Source organism: Pongo pygmaeus, chromosome 20, assembly GCF_028885625.2.
Source record: "Pongo pygmaeus isolate AG05252 chromosome 20, NHGRI_mPonPyg2-v2.0_pri, whole genome shotgun sequence".
In the NCBI taxonomy this organism is placed as follows: Eukaryota; Metazoa; Chordata; class Mammalia; order Primates; family Hominidae; genus Pongo; species Pongo pygmaeus.
In genome coordinates this window covers 17,294,241-17,314,318 of record NC_072393.2, presented here as the reverse complement: position 1 = coordinate 17,314,318, position 20,078 = coordinate 17,294,241, and the positions used below count along the sequence as shown (strand labels likewise).

The window sequence follows — 20,078 nt, the reverse complement described above, 5'->3', positions numbered from 1 at the left end:
GTTTCTTCTGTGTTTCACGCGTCCTGGGTATCCCTGAAATCAGCCAGTTCTGGGCCTGAGCTCAGCGCCCCGGGCCTCCTGGCCCGGGTCGAGCCTGCGCCCGCCGCTACCCCGCAGATCCCCAGCCGGTGCCTGACGTGTGTGCGGTTCCGTGCTCTCCGGGAGTGCGTGGTGGGCAGGACGTCGGCGCTGCCAGTCTCCGTGTACGACTACTACGAGCCCGGTAGGCCTGCGCGCCCGCACCCCCGGCCCGGCCCGGTCCCTAACCCGTCGCGCCTGCACTCGGTCACCCGCCACTCTCGTCCCGTAGCCTTCGAGGCCACTCGCTTCTACAACGTCAGCGCGCACAGCCCACTCGCCCGGGAACTGTGCGCCGGACCCGTGTGCAATGAGGTGGAGAGCGCCCCTGCCCGGGGCCCGGGTGAGTGCGCGGAGCCACTGCCGCCCCCCACCGCGGCCTGCCATACCCCGACTCCCACCCGCGGGCGCCGGGGAGGGCTCCCCTGGGGGCTTGGCAGAGGAGGGGCCAACATAAAGTCAGGAGGACGCAGCGCAGAGGTGGGCGGGCGTTCTGCCTGTACGGGGGAGGCGGGGCTGGAAGAGCGGTCAGTGGGGAGGGGCGTGGCTGGGGGAGCGGTAAGTGCGGAAGGGAAGTGGCTGGGGAATGGTCAGTATACTGGGGGCAGGGCCGAGCCAGTGAGGGTGTGGTCACTGTGGTGGGGATTGGGCCCAGTGAGTTGAGGGTGGTCAGTGTGGTGAGGGCGGGGCCGAGCGGCGAGTGGGGGGTGAGTGCGGAGCGTGCGGGGTTGAGGGCGGATGTGTTCAGTACGGGGGGCGGGGCCGAACGGGGTGGGTGTGGTCAGTGCGGAGGGGGCGGGGTTGAGGGTGGATGTGGTTAGTGCTGAGGGGATGAGGTTGCGGTGGGTGTGGTCAGTGCGGGGGGCGGGGTTGAGGGTGGGTGCGGTCAGTGCTGAGGGGCGGGATCTGTGGTGGGTGTGGTCAGTGCGGAGGGGGCGGGGTTACGAGTGGTCAGGACGGAGGGGGCGGGGTTGAGGGTAGGTGTGGTCACCGCGGAGGGGGCGGGGTTGAGGGTAGGAGCGGTCAGTGCGGAGGGGGTGGGGTTGGGGTGGGTGTGGTCAGTGCGGAGGAGGCGCGGCAGGGGCACGGGCTGTTGTTGCAGGGCGGCAGGGCGGCCCAGACAGGACGCCTTGCCTCCTTTCTCTCCTACAACCGCTTTTTAAAAATCTGTTTCTGTTTTTGTGAGTATTAGGCAAATACCTGCGTGAAATTCCATGAGGCCAGGGCTCAGGACCTCCCATTAACTGTCGCTCCCCAAGACCCACCGAGGGGGTAGTGGGCCCGGGCCCCAGGGACATCTTCCCCACCCCCAGGCTCTGTGGGGGCGCGGGCAAGGTGCAGGGTGGGGGTCCCCCGTGCCCTGTCGAGCCTGCCTCGTCCCCCAGGCTGGTTCCCCGGCGAGTCGGGCCCTGCCGTGGCCCCTGAGGAGGGGGCGGCGATAGCGCGATGTGGCTGTGACCGCGACTGCGGCGTCCAGGGGGACCCGGTGTGCGGCTCCGACGGGGTGGTCTACGCCAGCGCCTGCCGCCGGGCCGCGCCCCTGGAGCCCGCGCCTCCCAGCTGCTGCGCCCTCGGTGAGGACCCTACCCCCCGCCTAGCCTCGGGGACCCCATCGCTGCTGCTCTGGGCCACGGATCTCCTCCCCTCGGCCCTTGGGTCCCCTCCCTTCACGCCCTCCCGACCGAGGCCCCCTTCCTTCCAGAGCAGCCGCTGCGGGCCTTGGCGTCCTCCACCTACGGGGATGACCTGGCTTCTGTGGCCCCGAGGCATTTACAGCAGGACGTGAAGCTGAATGGAGCCGGCCTTGAGGTGGTGGACTCAGACCCTGAGCCTGAAGGGGAGGCGGAGGACAGGTAGCAGCTGGGCCCAACCCAGAAAACAGACATAGGCTCAATATCTCCCCACCTCCCTCCCCTACCAACCTCCCCCGACGACCTGCCTCGACCCCCGTCCCCCGCGCCCCGACCCCCCACAGGTAGTGGGAGTGACTCAGGGTCAGAGGCTCAGAGTTCCTGGGGACAAAGTGGGACATTCATCCTCTCACCACCCTGGCCCACGCAACGCCCACCAGCGCGCGCGCGTGAGTGTGCGCGCGCGTGTGTGTATGTGTGCGCGCGCGTGTATGTGTGTGTGTGTGCGCGCGTGTGTGTGCGCGTGTGCGCGCGTGTGTGTGTATGTGTGTGTGCGCGCGCGCGCGCGCATACGGTTCAAGGATCCCTTATCGGAAATGCTTGGGACCAGCAGTGTTTCGGATTTCAGATTTTTTCAGATTTCAGAATGCTTGCATTATATAGTTAGCTAAGGTTCAGCATCCCTAATCTAAAAATCTGAAATGCCCCAATGAGCATTGCCTTTGAGCACGTCAAGTCGCTGCTCAAAAAGATTTGGATTTTGGAACATTTCAGATTTAGGATTTTTGGACTAGGGAAGTTTTGCCTGTAGTTAGCAGTGTGCGGTTTCCTCATGGGCAGATTTGTGTAATCTCAACCATAGTCAACAAACAGCCCATCTGCACAGGATCCTTCCAGTTGCTCTTCCATAACTCATCTCTACTCTCAACACCTGCAACCACTAAGCCATTTTCCCCCCTACCCGTCTGTAATTTTGTCATTTCGAGAATGCCAGGTAAATGGAATCAGAGTGGATAATCTTTGGAGCATGATTCCCTTGCATTCACCTGTGATGTTTCATGTATCCATAGTTTATTCTTTTTTTTAATCTGGGCTCACTGCAATCTCCGCCTCCCGGGTTCAAGCAATTCTCCTGTCTCAGCCTCCCCAGCAGCTGGGATTACAGGGGCCCGCCACCACGCCCGGCTAAATTTTTTTGTATTTTTAGTAGAGGCGGGGTTTCACCATGTTGGCCAGGCTGGTCTTGAACTCTTGACGTCAGATGATCCACCCGCGTTGGCCTCCCAAAGCGCTGGTATTGCAGGCATGAGCCACTGTGCCCTGCCTATTCTTTTATTTTTGAAACGAGATCTCACTGTGTGGCCCAGGCTGGAGCGTAGCGGTGTGGTCATGGGTCACTGCAGCCTCGACCTCCTGAGCTCAAGTGATCCTCTTGCCTCAGCCTCCTGAGTAGATGGGATCACAGGCACACACTACCACCACGCCCAGCTAGTGTGTGTGTGTGTGTGTGTGTGTTAGAGATGGGGTCTCTGTATGTTACCCAAGCTGGAGTGCCATAGCTGTTCATAGACGTGATCATTGTGCACTGCAGCCTCAAACTCCTGGGCTCAAGCGATCCTCCCATCTCAGCCTCCCAAAGCTTTGGGATTACAGGCATCAGCCACTGTGCCCGGCCTGGAGTTTGTTCTTTTGTATTGCTGGGTAGTGTTCTATGGGTAGCTTTTCTATTTGGTTGGTGGTCTGACACAAGCCGCTCCCCTCTTACCGCACGTGGACACCCAGAGCCCATCACTGTGGTTCACTGGAAGGGGAAAGGAGACAGAGTTGTGCAGTGCCAGGCCTGGGCCATGTGTCTCCCTCCCAGTTGGGGTTCTGCCATCTACATGAGGAGGTGGCAGCTGGCCTGAGCCCCGTGGAGGTGGGTTCAGGAAAGGGGTGTGGGGTCCCATCCCGAAGTCCTGGCAGCCCCATAGGAATCTTTCTCCTTCTCTCCTGGCCAGTCAGAGCGGCTTCTCTTCCTAACGGCTGCCCTGCTGAGAGCAGGACGACACCATCTGGCTGCATCCTGTCCCTATCAGCCTGTGACTCTGCCTGGTGCGTGGGCAGACCTCAGCCCAGGTGACACCTGCCTCTAAATGAACCCAAGGAACAGAATGGCAGAGATCTGCCCGTCCCTAGGATGAGACTCTTGGGAGCCAGGTGTGGGCTCAGCAGTCACCGGTGTGGTGCAGGGGGTCCAGCTGGAGGTCCCTTGGGAGATCCCCCACCTTCCCAGCTACAGCTGGAGCTCCAAGCACCCCAACCCCCCAGCCTTGGAGTTGGACATCATTTTCCTGGGGCCACGGCGGCTCCCACAGCCTGACATTCTGTTCCCGGGAGAAGAAACGTTCCCAGAAAGCACTCATGTGGCCAAAAGCCTCTTTCTGAGCAAACAGGATGTGGACTAAATTAGCAAAACATCCAGCCCGTGGGCAACTTCAAAACGGAACAGGCTGCCTTTCTCTGAAACACAAAGCCCTGGCCTCCCTTTGGGGCACCCAGGACCCCGAATTGCCCTAAGACTGTCCCAGCTCTCGAACCCTCTGCCTTTGCCCCCGGGGACCTCGGGCTCACATCACAAGGCCCTGCGGGGAAGCAGATGGCTCTCAGCAAATGCACTTTCAGCTTCTGGCTGCCTGGGCTGGGTGACCCCGGTGCTTCCTTACCGTGAGTTCCTGATGTCCTCGTGCCCAGAGGACCAGCCCATTCCCAGGGCCCCCAGCCCGAGAACCTGCCTGCCTTGGGGGGCCCTGCCAGCTGCCTGCCACCAGCACCAGCAGACTTTGATTCCCTTTTGTGACCCCTGGCACCTGCTTATGTCTGCATTTGCCCATCTTCTCCGGGGTGGTATTTATTTCAGCCAACACCGTTCAGCCCTGATCTCTGCCAGCACAGAGGCCCCTCGCTGCCTGTGAGGTCAAGGTCTGAGGCCACCCTGGCCGGTGGGTTCCCCACCCCTGGCCCCCATCACCCTACAAGCGACAGGCCCTGTGGCTCCTTCCTCAGCCCAAGGCCCGGTGCCCAATTGCTGTAGAGGAAGTTGTAAGATAAAACCTCATCTCCAGGGTCACGGCCAGGCCTCAGCCTCCTGCGGGCAGCGGGAACCTGGAAAGCAGCACCCAGAGTGCCAGCCCGTTCCACAGATGGGGCCAGACTCCGGCCCCTCGGAGACATAGTGGCAGGATGGTGGGGGCGCATGGGCCAGGGCTTCTGAGCCCCGTCTTCATCTACAGCCCAGCCTTTCAGAGTGGTGGGAGGAGGGTTTATGGATGTCAAACACCTGCACCCTGAGATAATCCTACAACCACATGCAGTTGTGGGACCACAGTTTGGTCCTGGGGACTATTCATACACACACCCAGCTTGTGCCTGTGGTTAACATCTCAGAAAACGCTAGTAAATGATCACTCCAGGATATTGACACAAATACATGTTACTGATCTTACTCACATGTTCTGGGTTGCACATGAACTTTGTGTGTGCGTATGTGTGTGTGCATGTGTGTGTCCCGGGCACCTGACACCCCCAGCCCAGGGCTGCCCAAAGTTGAGCTGATCAGACACATAGACCCAGTGAGGAGCCCAACAGTGGCCCTCCACCCCTCTGCCTTGCCCCCATAGTTCATGCCCCAGTGGTCTTTGAAACTGCCCTGTGCCACTCCCTGGAGTGAGCAGTGGTGTCTGTGTGTGTGTGTTTGTGCACCAGGTGCTGAGGCTTCTCCCCTTCCCCACACACCAGCTGTGTCCTCCGCAGACACTGGCATGGCCCCTTGTGGCCTGTCCCGTGCAAGGCTTACAACTGGCTGCCGACTTCCTGGCAGAAGGGAGTTCCAGGTCTGCAGCACCCGAACCCCCCAGCACACACTGTCCACCCCCACCCCCCCATTGTCCCACCTTGTCCCTGGTGACATTGACAGAAAGTGAAAAGAAGGATCAGCCTGCAGGTGAGAGGAGGGAAGGCGAGGGTCCCCAGCAGTCGGGACAGCAGGAGGCTGAGCCATGCTAGTGATGGGTTTTGGGGAGCAGAGTTGGGGGTGCTATTCTGGTTGCTCAAGAGACATCCCAAAGCCAGAAGCTGGTGGGCATGAGAATGGCCAACCAGGATCTGAGCCTGGTGGGGCCCCAGCATTGGGTACTGGGGATGGGGTGCCCTGAGCCTCCTGGGCAGGAACTTGCAGTGAGTCTCCGGGGAAGGCAGCCCCAGCCCCAGCCCCATCTCAGTGCGTCGTGGGCTGCATCCAGCCCAGAAAGCCGAGCCAGAGAGGCTGGCAGGGCCCAGGAAGCAGCGTTTGATCCTGTTTCAGATTCCTGGGCTGCCCTGACAAAGTGCCACATGCCAGGCAGCCTAAAACAATGAGAGTTTATTGTCTCACAGTTCTGCAGGCCAGAAGCCCAAGGTCAAGGTGATGGCAGGGCTGGTTCCCTCTGGGGGCTATGAGGGAGAGCCCGTCCCAGGCCTCTCTCCTGGCTGCTGGTGGCTGCTGGCTGTGCTTGGCGTCTTGGCATCCCTTAGTTTGTGTCCGTCTGCATCACTCCCATCTCTGCCTCTGCCGCCACATGGCTTTCTTCTCTGTGTGTCTCTGTGTCCTCTCCTCTTATTTTTTTTTGGAGACAGAGTCACTCTTTCGCCTAGGCTAGAGTGCAGTGGCACCATCTCAGCTGACCGCAACCTCCGCCTCCCAGGTTCAAGCAATTCTCCTGACTCAGCCTCCCCAGTAGCTGGGACTACAGGTGCCCACCACCACGCCTGGCTAATTTTTGTATTTTTGGTAGAGATGGGATTTCACCATGTTGGCCAGGCTGGTCTTGAACTCCTGGCCTCAGGTGATCTGCCCACCTCGGTCTTCCAAAGTGCTGGGATTGCAGGTGTGAGCCACCGCACCCACTATCTCTCGTCTTCTTTTTTTAATTTTAGTTTGTTTATTTTTGAGACAAGGTCTTGCTCTGTTGCCCAGGCTGGAGTGCAGTGGTACAATCATAGCTCACTGCAACCACAACCTCCCAGGCTCAAGTGATCCTCCCGCCTGTGCCTCTTGAGTGGCTGGGACTGTAGGCGCGTGCCACAATGCCTGGTTCATTAAAAAAACTTTTTCGTGTGGAGATGGGATCCCCCTATGTTGCCCAGGCTGGTCCCAAACTCCTGGCTTCAAGCAATCCTCCCATCTTGGCCTCCCAGAGTGCTGAGATTACAGGCGTGAGCCACTGCACCTGGCCATCACTTTTCGTCTTTTTAAAATTTAATTAAATTAATTAATTAATTAATTAATTTAGAGACAGGCGCTCACTCTGTCACGCAGGCTGGAGTCCAGCGGCGCAATCTCGGCTCACTGCAACCTCTGCCTCCCAGGTTCAAGTGATCCTTCTGCCTCAGCCTCCTGAGTAGCTGGGATTACAGGCGCCCGCCACCAAACCCAGCTAATTTGTGTATTTTTGGTAGAGACGGGGTTTTACCATGTCGCTCAGGCTGGTGTTGAACTCCTGGGCTCAAGTGATCCATCTGCCTTGGCCTCTCAAAGTGCTGGGATTACAGGGGTGAGCCACCAGGCCTGGCCTCTCCTTATCTTATGAGGACACCACCCACACTGGATGTAAGGCCCGCCCTTCTCCAAAGTGACCTCCACTAGTGACAGTTGTAACAACCCTATTTCCAAATAAGGTCACATTCTGCGGTCCCCGGAAGGACGTAAAGTCGGGGAAGGGACCCTGTTCGACCCAGTACGACCTTCCCCACTTTTTGTCACTGGAGCAAAGAGGAGTGGGTGCCCATGCCCCGGCTGCCGCCTTCCGCAGAGGCCTTGGAGGCCACGGTGTCCCCCGGCGACCGTCGGAAGAGTCCTGCCCGCACCTTGTCCCTGAACTCGGCTGACACGTAGTAGTAGACGAAGGGATCCACGCAGCTGTTGAGGGTGCTCAGCGCCAGGCTAGGCACGTAGGCACCATAGAGGTTGCCCCAGGCACTGGGGCTCGGGTCCGAGTAATGCAGCAGCAGCAGCAGGTTGCTGGGCACGAAGAAGGCCACGGCGGAGGCCAGCACCACTGCGGTCAGCCTCAGCGCGTGGCCGTAGCGCCGGCCGCTGGCCGCCAGCGTGTGCAAGGTGGCCCCGTAGCACAGCAGCATGGCCAGCAGGGGCAGGAAACAGCCCAACAGCGCCAGGCAGGTGAAGGCCGGTTGCCAGTGGGAGGCCTGTGCGTCCAGGGGCAGTGCGTCATGGCAGAGCACGCGATCGGAGCGCGCCAGCCGGAAGGTCTGCCGCTGCAGTGTCAGGGGCAGTGCCAGGGCGGCCGCCATGAGCCAGGCAACCACGCAGAGTCCAAGGGCCAGGCGCCGGCCACGCAGGGCACGGGCCCGCAGCGGGTGCACCAGGGCCAGGTAGCGGTCCAGGCTGACGGCGGCCAGCAGCAGCACTGAGCCATACATGTGACCGTAGAGTGCGGCCGTGGCCAGGCGGCAGGCGGCCTCCCCGAAGGGCCAGCGCTGGCCACGCAGGTGGTAGGCGACCCGCGGGGGCAGCGCCAGGGCCAGCAGGAGGTCAGCAGCCGCCAGGTTCATCAGCAGCACGGTGGAGGGCAGCCGAGGTGCCCGCGTGGCCAGCACCCACAGCGCCAGCCCGTTGGCCGGCAGCCCCACCGCCAGGACCAGCCCATAGAGGGCAGGCACCAGCCTGGTGGGGACCCAGCCCAGAAGCAGTGCCCGTGAGCTGTCCGGGAGCTCCAGGGTGTCACTGTCATTGGCACAGACTTGGCCTGGGTAGCCGCGGGGGGCAGGCAGGATTGAGGGCGTGCTGTCTGGGAGAGAGAGGGGACATCAGTCAGCCCCTGCCTCGGCAGGTGACAAGAAGCAGCAGGGAGGGAGGTGCTCAGAGCCTGGAGTCTGCCCTGGTGGGAAACAGCTGGACATGACACTCAAGGGAATAGCCCAGCCCTATGGGGTCAGAGACGGGATGCAGAGTGGGCTGGGCTGAAGCCCACAACTTCCCAGCTTCCCCCTCCCTAGCTCCGGGCTCCCAGCTCCATCTCTGATGTAACCCCATCTCTGCACCCCAAAGCCAGGACCACTCACCATCACCACCTCCGGTGCTCCCGCTCTCGTCGTAGACGCTGGGGGTCTGGGTGCCGCCAGACAGGCTGAACCCCAGCACCAGGGGCCACAGGAGCAGTCGCCCCCACATGACTGTACTCAGGCTGCTCTGGGCTGTGGCCTCAGGCTTCCTGCCTCGCCGGACCCTGAGCCCCAGCTTCTGGAGCCTGGGCGGATGAGCAGATCGAGCCGGTGGAGATAAACCAGGAAGGCTGCCCCTGCCCCCACAGACCCACCAGGGCCGCTTGCCAGCCAGCCCGTGGGAGGACTGGAGTGTGGGTTTTGGAGACCGGGCTGCCCCACGTGGCTATATCCAGTGTGGCGCCTCCCTGGGACCCAGGTGCCAGGCCAGCAAGATGCAGGGCGGGGGGTCCCAGCTGCAGCCAGCACCCCCAGTCCCTGGCCAGCCCAGGAAGCATCTGCGGTTCAAGTGGCCACTTCCTGCCAGCCGGTCACATCTGCAGCCACTGTTCTCATGACAGCCCTGTACTCACCCCAATCCCCACGCCCATCATGGGCTCTGGGCCTTTCCTGAAGTCACCCCCCCGCCCCACTTCCTATCTCTGGTGAGCAGGATAAGAAGAGCCCTGCTAGGCCGGGCACGGTGGCTCACGGCTGTAATCCCAGCATTTTGGGAGGCCAAGGCAGGCAAATCACCTGAGGTTGGGAGTTTGAGACCGGCCTGACCAACATGGAGAAACCCCATCTCTAATAAAAATACAAAAATTAGCTGGGCTTGGTGGCAGTCGCCTGTAGTCCCAGCTACTCAGGAGGCTGAGGTGGGAGAATTGCTTGAACCCAGGAGGTGGAGGTTGCAGTGAGCTGAGATTTTGCCACTGCACTCCAGCCTGGGCAACAGAGCGAGACTCGGGAAAAGAAAAAAAAAAAAAAAAAAAAACAACCAAGGATGGGCGCCTCCCAGAGGGCAATATCAAGAGTCCCTTCAGACCCCCAGAGCAGCATGAGCCCAGCGTCAGGGACTCTGGCTGAACCTCGAGAGCCCCTCAGCATCCTCGGCTGACCCCATACTCACAAGGCACCCCTGTATGAGTGCCTCGCTTCACTCTTGCCCAGGGGACACACGGGCAGCTGTAGGGGAGACAGCGATGCCAGGGACAGCACCTGCCGAGGACCGGGGGGACTTCGGGGTGTGTGGCTCGCCTGCTCTGACCTCTGATCCTGAGTGAGGTGGCCAGGTTGAAGGGTCCCCAAGCCAGCCTCCAGGGGGCCTCCCTCCTCTAGCCCCAGCACATCCCCACTCCTGGGCACTATCGGATGGGGGCTCATCGGGCAGATGAAGAAACTGAAGCTCGGGGGGGTACCCCTTCCCTCTCCTGCACAAGGCCCCTCAGTGTTGTCCCTCCCTGCCTCAGAGAGGCCTCAACCTGTCGTGCCCTGGGGGAGTCTGGTATGGGTGGTTCTGGCCCCAGTGTGCTCAGCACTGGGCTACAGGGGATGGGGGACAGGGGTTGGGGGGGTCTGGGAGCAGGAGGGCCTAGTTGGGGGCCATGAGGATTGGGGAAGATAAAATGAACTAGGGATGGGGGAGGGAGGGGTCCAATGTGGCCGTTTCCTGCCTGGGGGAGCCCTAATCTCATCACACACTTGAGCACTCGGGGATCAGCCAGGAAGTGACTGAGCAGAGTCTTGGACAGAGTCAACGCCCAGCTCCAGGAGGAGACACTGAAGCCTGGGGAGAGTCTAGCCAGGGCAGGGTCTCAGAGGCCCTGCTCCCATTTCTGGGCAGTTTCCATGGCCACCAATGAGAAAATCAGCTTCACGTCAATGACTTGGGGAAAAAGGTGGCTGAGGACACACCCTCAGCACACGGAAAACCCACGCCTGGGCTCCCCCCTCCACCGTCTTCCCTGTGAGCAGAGTGGGAAGCTGTGCAGGGGAGGCTGGGCACACCGGCAGTCCGGTGATGCTGGGGCAGGGTGGTTTGAAGATGATGCATCAAAATAGTGACGCACGACCGGGCGTGGTGGCTCACGCCTGTAATCCCAGCACTTTGGGAGGCCAGGTGGGTGGATCACGAGGTCAAGAGATCGAGACCATCCTGGCCAACATGGTGAAAACCCGTCTCTACTAAAAATACAAAAATTAGCCAGGCATGGTGGTGCATGTCTGTAGTCCTAGCTCCTCAGGAGGCTGAGCAGGAAAATTGCTTGAACCCAGGACGCAGAGGTTGCAGTGAGCTGAGCTCACACCACTGCACTCCAGCCTGGGCAACGGAGCGAGACTCCGACTCAAAAAAAAAAAAAAAAAGCCAGGCACAGTGGCTCACACCTGTAATCCTAGCACTTTGGGAGGCAGAGGCGGGTGGATCACCTGAGGTCGGGAGTTCGAGACCAGCCTGACTAACGTGGAGAAACCCGTCTCTAGTAAAAATACAAAATTAGCCAGGTGTGGTGGCATATGCCTGTAATCCCAGCTACTCGGGAGGCTGAGGCAGGAGAATCACTTGAACACGGAAGGCAAAGGTTGCGGTGAGCCGAGATTGTGTCATTGCACTCCAGCCTCACTCCAGCCTGGGCAACAAGAGTGAAACTCTGTCTCAAACAAAAAAAAAAAAAAAAAAAAAATAGTGACGCACATGCCCTTATACTCAAGGGTTCCATGTCTAGGAATTTCTGACAGACACACTCACAGGAAGACGTCCTTGGGAGGATATCCACACAGCAGCACAGAGCAGGGAGGTGCCCACCAACAGCCCCTCCCCGGGAACAACACGGCAGCACGGGCTGTCAGGGGAACCCCAGCAAGCGGAGGTGACGATGACATTGCCCCTGTCAGGCACAAGCTGTACCCAGGCGAAACTGCCCAGGTACTTCCCAGAGGATGCCGGGCGCGACAGCTTTGGAGGAGAGGAAACCATGTGTCTGTCTTGTACTGTTGGAGTTTTCTGTACACTGTGTTACTTTCCATAAAAACTTTTTTTTTTTTTTAAGACGGAGTCTCGATGTCGCCCAGGCTGGAGTGCAATGACGCAATCTCAGCTCACTGCAACCTCTGCTTCCTGGATTCAAGCAATTCTCCTGCCTCAGCCTCCCCAGCAGCAGGGATTACAGGCGCCCGCCACTATGCCCAGCTAATTTTTTGTATTTTTAGTAGAGGCGGAGTTTCGTCATGTTGGCCAGGCTGGTCTAAAACTCCTGACCTCAGGTGATCCACCTGCCTCAGCCTCCCAAAGCGCTAGGATTATAGGCATGAGCCACTGTATCTAGCCAAAATATTTATTTATTTAGAGATGGAGGTTCACTCTTGTTGCCCAGGCTGAAGGTGCAATGGTGCCATTTCGGCTCACTGCAACCTCTGCTTCCTGGATTCAAGCGATTCTCCTGCTTCAGCCTCCTGAGCAGCTGGGATTATAGGTGCCTGCCACCATGCCTGGCTAATTTTTGTATTTTTGGTAGAAACGAGGTTTCATCATGTTGGCCAGGCAGGTCTCGAACTCCTGACCTCAGGTGATCCACCCGCCTCAGCCTCCTGAAGTGCTGGGATTACAGGCGTGAGCCACCATGCCTGGCCAAAAACTTATTTTCTTAAAAAGGGCAGACAGCCGGGCCAGGCTGTTTCAGAGTGGTGGCTTGTGCCTGTAATCCCAGTGCTTTGGGAGGCCGAGGTAGAAGGATCGCTTGGGCTCAGGAGTTCAAGACCAGCCTGGGCAACATAGTGAAACCTTGGATCTACAAAAAATCAAAAAATGAGGTGGGAAGATCGCTTGAGCCCAGGCGGTCGAGGCTGCAGTGAGCTGTGATTGCGCCACTGCACTCCCACCCGGGTGACAGAGTGAAACTCTGCCAAAACAAAAAACAAAAAAAAGGCAGCCTTAAAAAGTAAGGGAATTCTGACATATGCTACATTGTGGATGAACCTTGAGGACATTATGCTGAGTGAAATAAGCCGGTCACAGAAAGACAAATCCTGAGTCATTGCACTCATGGGAGGTCCCTGGAGTGATCACCTCCATAGAAACAGCAAGTAGAATGGGTTGGGGGAGTGCCAGGGGCTGGGGGAGGGGGGATTGGGGAGTGAGTGCTTAAGGCCACAGCGTTTCAGTTTTGCAAGATGAAAGAGTTCTGGGCTGGGTGAGGTGGCTCACACCTGTAATCCCTGCACTTTGGGAGGCCAAGGCAGGTGGATCACTTGAGGTCAGGGGTTCGAGACCAGCCTGGGCAACAAAGTGAGACACCCCCCACCCCCATCTCTACAAAAAAAATACAAAAATTAGCCAAGTGTGGTGGTGTACACCTGTGGTCCCTGCTACTCGAGAGGCTGAGGTGGGAGGATCACTTGAGCCTGGGAGGCAGAGGTTGCAGTGAGCAGAGATTGCGCCACTGCCCTCTAGCCTCAGTGACAGAGCGAGACTCTTGTCTCCAAAAAAAAAAGTTCTGGAGATGGATGGTGACAATATGAATGTACTTACTGCCACTGAGCTGAACACTTAAAAATCATTAAGATAAACTTGGTATTATGTGTATTTGACCACAATTCAAATAACTTTTTTTTTTTTTTTTTTTTTGGAGACAGAGTCTCGCTCTGTTGCTCAGGCTGGAGTGCAGTGACACAGTCTCAGCTCACTGCAACCTCCACCTCCAGGGTTCAAGCGATTCTCCTGCCTCAGCCTCCCGAGTAGCTAGGATTACAGGTGTGTGCCACCACACCTGGCTAATTTTTGTATTTTTAGTAGAGGTGGAGTTTCACCACCTCGAACTTCCGGCCTCAGGTGAGCCGCCTGCCTCAGCCTCCCAAAGTGCTGGGATTACAGGTGTAAGCCACTGCACCTGGCCCTTTAAATAACTTTTTTAAATGGGGAAAAATTGGCAGACAGGCACAAGTCAGTGGTGTGTCCTGGATTTCACTGTCCTCCAACCCCTCAAGTCCCTGGAAGCTCCTGGATGTGGTCTCCACTCTCTCCTGCCTTCACTGCCTCCAGCTAAAGGTCAGGGTCAGGGAACAAGTTAGAAGCCACATGGGCAGGCTGGGTGCGGTGGCTCATGCCTGTAATCCCAGCACTTTGGGAGGCCGAGGCAGGCAGATCGCCTGTGGTCGGGAGTTCAAGACCAGCTTGACCAATTTGATGAAACCCCGTCTCTACCAAAAATACAAAAATTAGCTGGGCGTGGTGGTGCGTGCCAGTAAGAGACACTGGAGAGGCTGAGACAGGAGAATCGCTTGAACCCGGGAGGTGGAGGTTGCAGTGAGCTGAGATCCCGCCATTACACTCCAGCCTGGGAAACAAGAGCAAAACTCTGTCTCAAAAAAAAAAAAAAAAAAAAAAAAAGCCACATGGGCACCAGCAAACATGGCACCACCTCCTCTCATTCCCTGGCTGGGCAGGGACATTAACCCAGTTGAATGGCCATGAGAGGCAGGTGCCATGACCCTGTCTCACCAGGACTGACAGTCACTCCCAGGGTCGCACGGACAGCCATGGTGGAAGCAGGGCTTGGGGTCCAGCCTGTCCAACCCCTGGATTCCCAGCGCTTCCTCTCTGGGGCCACAAATCAGAGTTTGTTTGCTCCACTGTACCAAGGGCTGAGGCTCCACTCCCAGAACCACAGAGAGAAGGGACTGGCCAACCTCAGGGTGGGACAGAGTCTGAAACCTAGGCGGGACCCAGAAGCCAGCCCAGATTGCAAAAGTCTCCAGAAGGGAAGAAAAGAAGGGAAACCACAGAGGTGCAGACACATTCCTGATACCTCAGGCTGCCTGCACCCGTCCCTGCAAGTTCCTGCCCTGGCCTGTTCTGTCCCCCACCCCCTGGCCTCCTGAGACTGACTTTGGGTCAAATTGCTTTTTTTAAAAAAACTATTTTTTAGAGCAGTTTTAGGTTCACAGTGAAATTCAGTGGAAGGTACAGAGTCCCCACATAACCCCACCCCACACATGCAAGCCTCCGCCGCTATCTATGTCCTTTACCAAAAGCGGTGCCTTTGTTGCAATGGACAAAGCTGCGTGGACACGGCTCTGTCTTCTGGAACCCCGCGTTTCCATGGGGGTTCACTTTTGGCACTGTACCTTCCATGGGTTTGGACATATGTGTCATGATATGTCCACCATTGACCATAGTGTCGCACAGTCGTGTCACTGCCCTAAAAATCCTCCCACCTCCACCTATGGATTCCTTCCTCCCATCTGCCCCCTGGCAACCACTGATCTTTTCACTGCCTCTATACTTTTGCCTTTTCCAGGGTGTTCTATAGTTGGAATCATGCAGTGTGCAGCCTTTCCAGGCTGGCTTCTTTCACTTAGTTAGATGCATCTGAGGCCCCTTTATGTCTTTTATTTTTTGAGACAGACTCTCGCTCTGTCACCCAGGCCGGAGTGCAGTAGCGTGATCTCAGCTCACTGCAACCTCTGCCTCCCAGATTCAAGCAATTCTCCTGCCTCAGCCTCTGGAATAGCTGGGATTACAGGTGTGTGCCACCACGCCTGGCTAATTTTTGTACTTTCAGTACAGACAGGGTTTCACCATGTTGGCCAGGCTGGTCTCGAACTCCTGACCTCAGGTGATCCTCCTGCCTCAGCCTCCCAAGGTGCTGGAATTATAGGTGTGAGCCACCATGCCTGGCCCCTTGTCTTCACAGCTTCATGGCTCATTTCCTCTTATATCCTTTTGTCTGGAGGTGACATGGTTTATCCATTTGCCCGCTGAAGGACGTCTTGGTTGTGTCTGAGATTGGGCACTGGTGAACAAGGCTGCATATATCTGCGTGCAGGTTTTTGTGTGGACCCAAGTTTTCAGTTCCCTTGGGCAAATACAAAGGAACGTGATTGCTGGATGGTATTCAGTTTGCTGTTTGGAGTAGTTAGCCTCATTCTCAGCAAGTGAGGACATCAGGTGGGAAGCACTGGTTATATGTTGTAAAAGCCAGTGAGACAAACACCTCAGTAGCAGCAGAATAAATGTTCATGGGGCCTCACTGGAAGCCCCTGTCCCAGCACCCTCTGTCAGCATCACATGTATTGTTGCAGAAACAGGAGGAAAAGAGAGACCTTGGGGTATGTATAGGAGGATCTTTATTGAGTGCACTCAGACCCACCGGACTCAACATCTAAAAACTGGGCCTAGAATAAAGACAGCACTTGACTTTTAAACACACTTTAAAAAAGGGGTGGGTTAGCTTGAAGCAGGCTTACAGTGGCGTGAAAGCAGGGATACAGAGGCAGGACAAAGACAGTTAATCAAATTATAACAGGCTCATAACTCAGGATTAGACATGACCGTTGCTATGCAACTCAGATGGCCATTATCTAGGTTTGCCCTAGTGCCTAGCATGGCTTATTTCACAGCCATCACTATAGCACCCAGGTGGCTCTATCTCAGGCCTGCTCAGACGGTTTATGACCTTCACTCCACTGCTTAGATAAAACAGAATACTTGAAGTCGCTAGGTGCAGAGAACAGAAATCTATAAACTCATACCATAAAACAAAGGAAAATTTGTTTTTCTTCTCCCTATGTTGAGGGAGTGCTGGGAAGAGGCTCCAGAGCACATTCCTTTGTGTCTTGGCTTCTTAGTATTACTAAGACTTTTCCTGGGTCTGGGCTGTACCCGTTGCTGCCTCTGAGACAAGTCAGCCTAATCCAGAAAAGCTTAATTCTCTTTTTTTCTTTCTTTCTTTCTTTCATTTCCCCCCTCAGTAGGGGTTCCTGAGACCCTCAGCCACCTCCCCGTACTTGACGGAGGTGGAAGGGGAGGTGCTGGACATGCAGCGGCTTTATTAACGCTGCTGTATCTATCTCTGGATAATGAATGTGGCTCACAGCCACATGCCTCTATGACCTCGCGTTTCTGTGGGTCAGGGGTCTGGCCTGGCAGGCTGGGTCTTTAGTTCAGGGTCAAATGAGGCTGAGATCAAGGTGTCAGCTGGGTTGTGTCCTTATCTGCTGCTCAGGGGCCTTTTCTGGGCTCAGGTGGACTTGGGCAGAATTTGGTTCCCGGTGGTAGTGGTGGCTCTGAGGTCCCACTTGGCTCTTGGAGGCCACTCTCTGTCCCTTGCCACAGGGTCCCCTCCCCAGCACAGCAGAGACATCTTCAGGGCCAGTGAGGAACCTCTCTCATCTCATGTCATACCACCTCATCAAGGCCATGGGCCCTGCCTACTTGAGGGCAGGGGACTCCTGAGGGCGGGGCCACCTCGGGGATCTGCTCTTTGCTTTCCCGGGACCAGCATGGCCTTTCCCAGCCCCTGCAGCACTTCTGACCAAGGAAAGCCAGTCTGGGGACCCACAGAGGACCCTGGGCATCCCCAGCTATGGGATCAAGGCAGAAGGAAACAGGGCAGCCTCTGGTCTGGCTTGCCACACTCCCTGGGAGCCCTGACCCTTTGGTGGGGGTGCGGTCAGAACTGCCAGGGAAGCTCGGGTGTGCAGGGAGCACATGGGTCATTGGGAGGAAGCTATGGCCCCTCGGGGAGGTTGGGGACAGCCGCTACAGAGGATGGAGGAGCCCATACTGAGGGGGAGGGGCTGGCCACTTCTGCCTCAGAACCCTCTAGGCATGTCAGCCAGGGGACACAGTGGAGCTGGGGCTTCTGCTACCAGGAAGCAGGTGTGGGGCTTGGGACATGGACAGGGGTCAGGAGATGAGGAGAAAATGATGGTGAAAGCCAGGAGGTGGCCGGGGGGGCCCGGGGAGTACAGAGGGTGGTCGCGTGGGGCGGGTGAGCAGGCGCGGGCCTGGACGGATAGGTTGGGCATGGGAAGCTTAGAGCAAACACCTTAGAGCAAACACCATGATCTTTTAAGTTGGCTTCTGCATGAGAGATACTTGGGCGAAGGAGACGCTTCTAATTCCCACTAAATGTGCAAATGGAGTGGGGAAAGAATATTCTAGAAGACACTCCCATGTCGTGGCATGGCAGGTGCAGGGTGTGAGATGATCTTGGTTCGACAGGGGGCTTCGACTCCCCTGCTCCCAGGTGGGCACACCCGGCCACCCCTTGCTCCCATGGGTCCAGCCCACTGACCTGGTGGCAGGAAGTCGGCAAGGCTCTCGCAGGAAGAGACCGACACACCCTCATGGCTTGATGTCAATATTCAATTATTAACTTTAATGTGCAAATAAATAGAAAAGGAAAACTACATTCAAAACAGCTGCAAAGGAAGGACAAGCCCCAGAACAGAAATTCCTTAAGAACGGAAAAGAGGCGCTCTCTAGAAGCATGCGGGGATGGGAATACCGGGAGGAGGGGCTCGGCGGGGTCTCCGGCTGCACCCGGGGCCCACGTGGCTCTGCCTGAGACGGCCGTGAGCCTGGTGCAGGAATCCTGATGGCAAGTTCCCTTCTTAGAAAACCGGGATGCGTACAAAGTGCCTGCGTGACACTTGGGGAGCGGAGGCGGGGATCCCAGGAGGACAGGTTAGCATCGGAATCACCCAGCCTGGAGTCAAAGGCGTCAGGAGCCTCCAGGTTCCACAGGAAACTTCTAGAAACGCATCTCCACTTCCTGGAAACTTGAGTCCAGCTGTTGCAGGACGGCAAGGGTGGCGGTTATTCTGGGCCCACTGGTGTGCAGGGGCCAGGACCAGGGGCTCTCACGGTGCGGGAGAGAGGCCTGGTGAACTGGTCCCCAGCCCCAGTCACTTGGGATTCTTGGCACAGAAAGCCTTGGATGCCTCCATGGGACAGTAGCCTCAGCCCCTCACAAAAGGACAACAATGATCCCTGGAGTGGCCGCGTGGGTCCCAGGGTGGGCGGGTGGATGGGGCTCCTTGGGTGGCGGCTGGGACTGTCAGGGCGGCTCTCGGAGTTCCACAAAGGGAGATCTCAGCCCCAGGGAGCCACAGGATTTGGCTGCTGCAGAAATAACAACCACTAAGAGCGAAAGGAATAAATATCTGTGCGTGTATACACATACGCCTAGGGTGCCCACTGCAGGAACACGACTGGGCCCGCCGCCCCACAGCGGGGTCGTGCCAGCTCTGAGGGAACACTGGCTGGGGTCCCTCCCCTTGTGGGCCCAGAGTCCAGCTGCTGGAGTTGGGGTTGGGTGTCTTTTATCCAGAGCGGGGTCTCCCAGGCACTGCCCGCTTGCTCCAGCTCCTGACTTCAAAGGGGGATCCCAAAGGTTTGGCTGAAGGGTTCTTCTCACTTCCAAAGTGACTGAGGGCCTGAACACCAGCCAGGCAGAGCTGATGCCCAAACTCTCAGATGACGTTTCTGGCAGCTCTGAGAATATTCTGGAAGGACTCACTTTTCAAGCAAGCCTCCCCAGGGCTCAACTCCTTCCTTGTCAGGGTCTCTTGGACATGGACCCCCTCCAAAGTGTGGGCCTCAGGAGGGCTGTCACCTGTGACTTTTCCAAGACACGGTAAGAATATGGGGCAGGAGCCATCTGCCTGCCAGGGATTTGGCACATGTGACGGATGGGGACGCAAACATGATTGCTTGTTCCTCAGCCAGCACGTCCACCCACCCCTGTGGTGGGGCTGAGCCCCAGGGCTCGGGTGCAGGTAGCTCAGGTTTGGCACGCAGCAGGCCCACAGGAGGCCGGGAGCCACGGGGGCAGCGTCCTGCCCTGGAGTGCGCTGTCCGGCAGCAGAGGGGCTGGGAGATGCCTCTCAGGTCGTTCAAGAAAACGGCCCCGACACGACCAAGGCCGAGGGCACGTCTGTGCTCTGTGAGGCGCCTGCCCGGTGCCCATGAGGGCGGGTCACGGCGAGGCCGGGCGGCGGCTGTACTGCACGCGGTAGCGGGTCACGGGCAGGCCATGCACGTGCACCGTCTCACACAGCGTCTTGCAGGGTACCATGTCCTCGTCCTCCTCACCCATCAGCCAGTCCTGCACCAGGCTGGCCGCCTCCACCGTCACATTGTCCTCCAGCCAGCGGCTATGCCACTCCTCAAAGTGCTGGTGGTGGCGGAGCAGGACCAGGGGCTGCACCTGTTGAAGAGGCTGGGTGTCAGGGCGGCTGAGGGCTGGATCCCCAGGGCCCCAGGACTTGGGGTGAGGAGGGGGATGTCGGGGCAGCCCAGGCCTCCCCTGGCACCTGCTTGGCCCGGCAGAGGGTCCCGCGACGGTACATGTAGTCCTCGGAGTTCACAATGAACACCATCTTGTGAGTGCTGAGCTTGAAGCGGCAGTCCACGTCGCAGGCACTCTCCACGCCCACCAGCCGCTTCCAGGAGCTCCTGGCCTCACCGCGCAGGGCCCGCGCCTGCTCGCTCTGCCACCGGCGGCGGAACTTCTTGAGGTTCCTGGGGGGGAAAGGAGGTGGAATGGACTCTGGCTCTCGCCATTG

At 57.9% G+C, this 20,078-nt stretch overlaps 3 protein-coding genes across 14 annotated transcripts in view; 1 reads left to right on the top strand and 2 right to left on the bottom strand.

The window, feature by feature from the left end:
* CPAMD8 (C3 and PZP like alpha-2-macroglobulin domain containing 8) overlaps positions 1–5,199 on the top strand; it is a 138,366-nt gene extending 133,167 nt beyond the window's left edge. For 3 of the 8 annotated variants that reach the window (XM_054465910.2, XM_063658932.1, XM_063658931.1), the window contains 5 exons: positions 118–223; positions 311–421; positions 1,464–1,652; positions 1,781–1,931; positions 3,710–5,199. In XM_054465910.2, the coding sequence (XP_054321885.2) occupies positions 118–223; positions 311–421; positions 1,464–1,652; positions 1,781–1,931; positions 3,710–3,731 (579 nt within the window). In that variant the 3' untranslated portion in view covers positions 3,732–5,199. Of the gene's footprint in view, positions 1–117; positions 224–310; positions 422–1,463; positions 1,653–1,780; positions 1,932–3,709 lie in introns of those variants that run through there. The other 5 variants (XM_063658934.1, XM_054465912.2, XM_063658933.1 and 2 more) reach the window with 3 other exon arrangements.
* An 894-nt stretch (positions 5,200–6,093) lies between these two features.
* On the bottom strand, positions 6,094–9,306 carry F2RL3 (F2R like thrombin or trypsin receptor 3). Its single transcript, XM_054465913.2, has 2 exons — positions 8,808–9,306; positions 6,094–8,533 (listed from the first exon to the last, which is right to left on the bottom strand). Exons 1-2 carry the CDS (start codon positions 8,914–8,916, stop codon positions 7,485–7,487), a joined length of 1,158 nt encoding a protein of 385 aa, XP_054321888.2. The 5' UTR covers positions 8,917–9,306; the 3' UTR covers positions 6,094–7,484.
* Positions 9,307–17,860: 8,554 nt separating this feature from the next.
* The window catches only part of SIN3B (SIN3 transcription regulator family member B), a 50,325-nt gene continuing 48,107 nt past the window's right edge, over positions 17,861–20,078 (bottom strand). For 4 of the 5 annotated variants that reach the window (XM_054465905.2, XM_063658760.1, XM_054465907.2 and 1 more), the window contains 2 exons: positions 19,827–20,034; positions 17,861–19,720 (listed from right to left, as the gene is read on the bottom strand). In XM_054465905.2, the coding sequence (XP_054321880.1) occupies positions 19,490–19,720; positions 19,827–20,034 (439 nt within the window). In that variant the 3' untranslated portion in view covers positions 17,861–19,489. Of the gene's footprint in view, positions 19,721–19,826; positions 20,035–20,078 lie in introns of those variants that run through there. The other variant, XM_054465906.2, reaches the window with a different exon arrangement.

Coding starts and splice junctions, on each gene's coding strand:
- F2RL3 (XM_054465913.2), bottom strand. CDS start 8,916: ATGTGGGGGCGACTGCTCCTGTGGCCCCTGGTGCTGGGGTTCAGCCTG. Junction 8,534..8,807: donor GAGCACCGGAGGTGGTGATG/GTGAGTGGTCCT, acceptor TCTCTCTCCCAG/ACAGCACGCCCTCAATCCTG.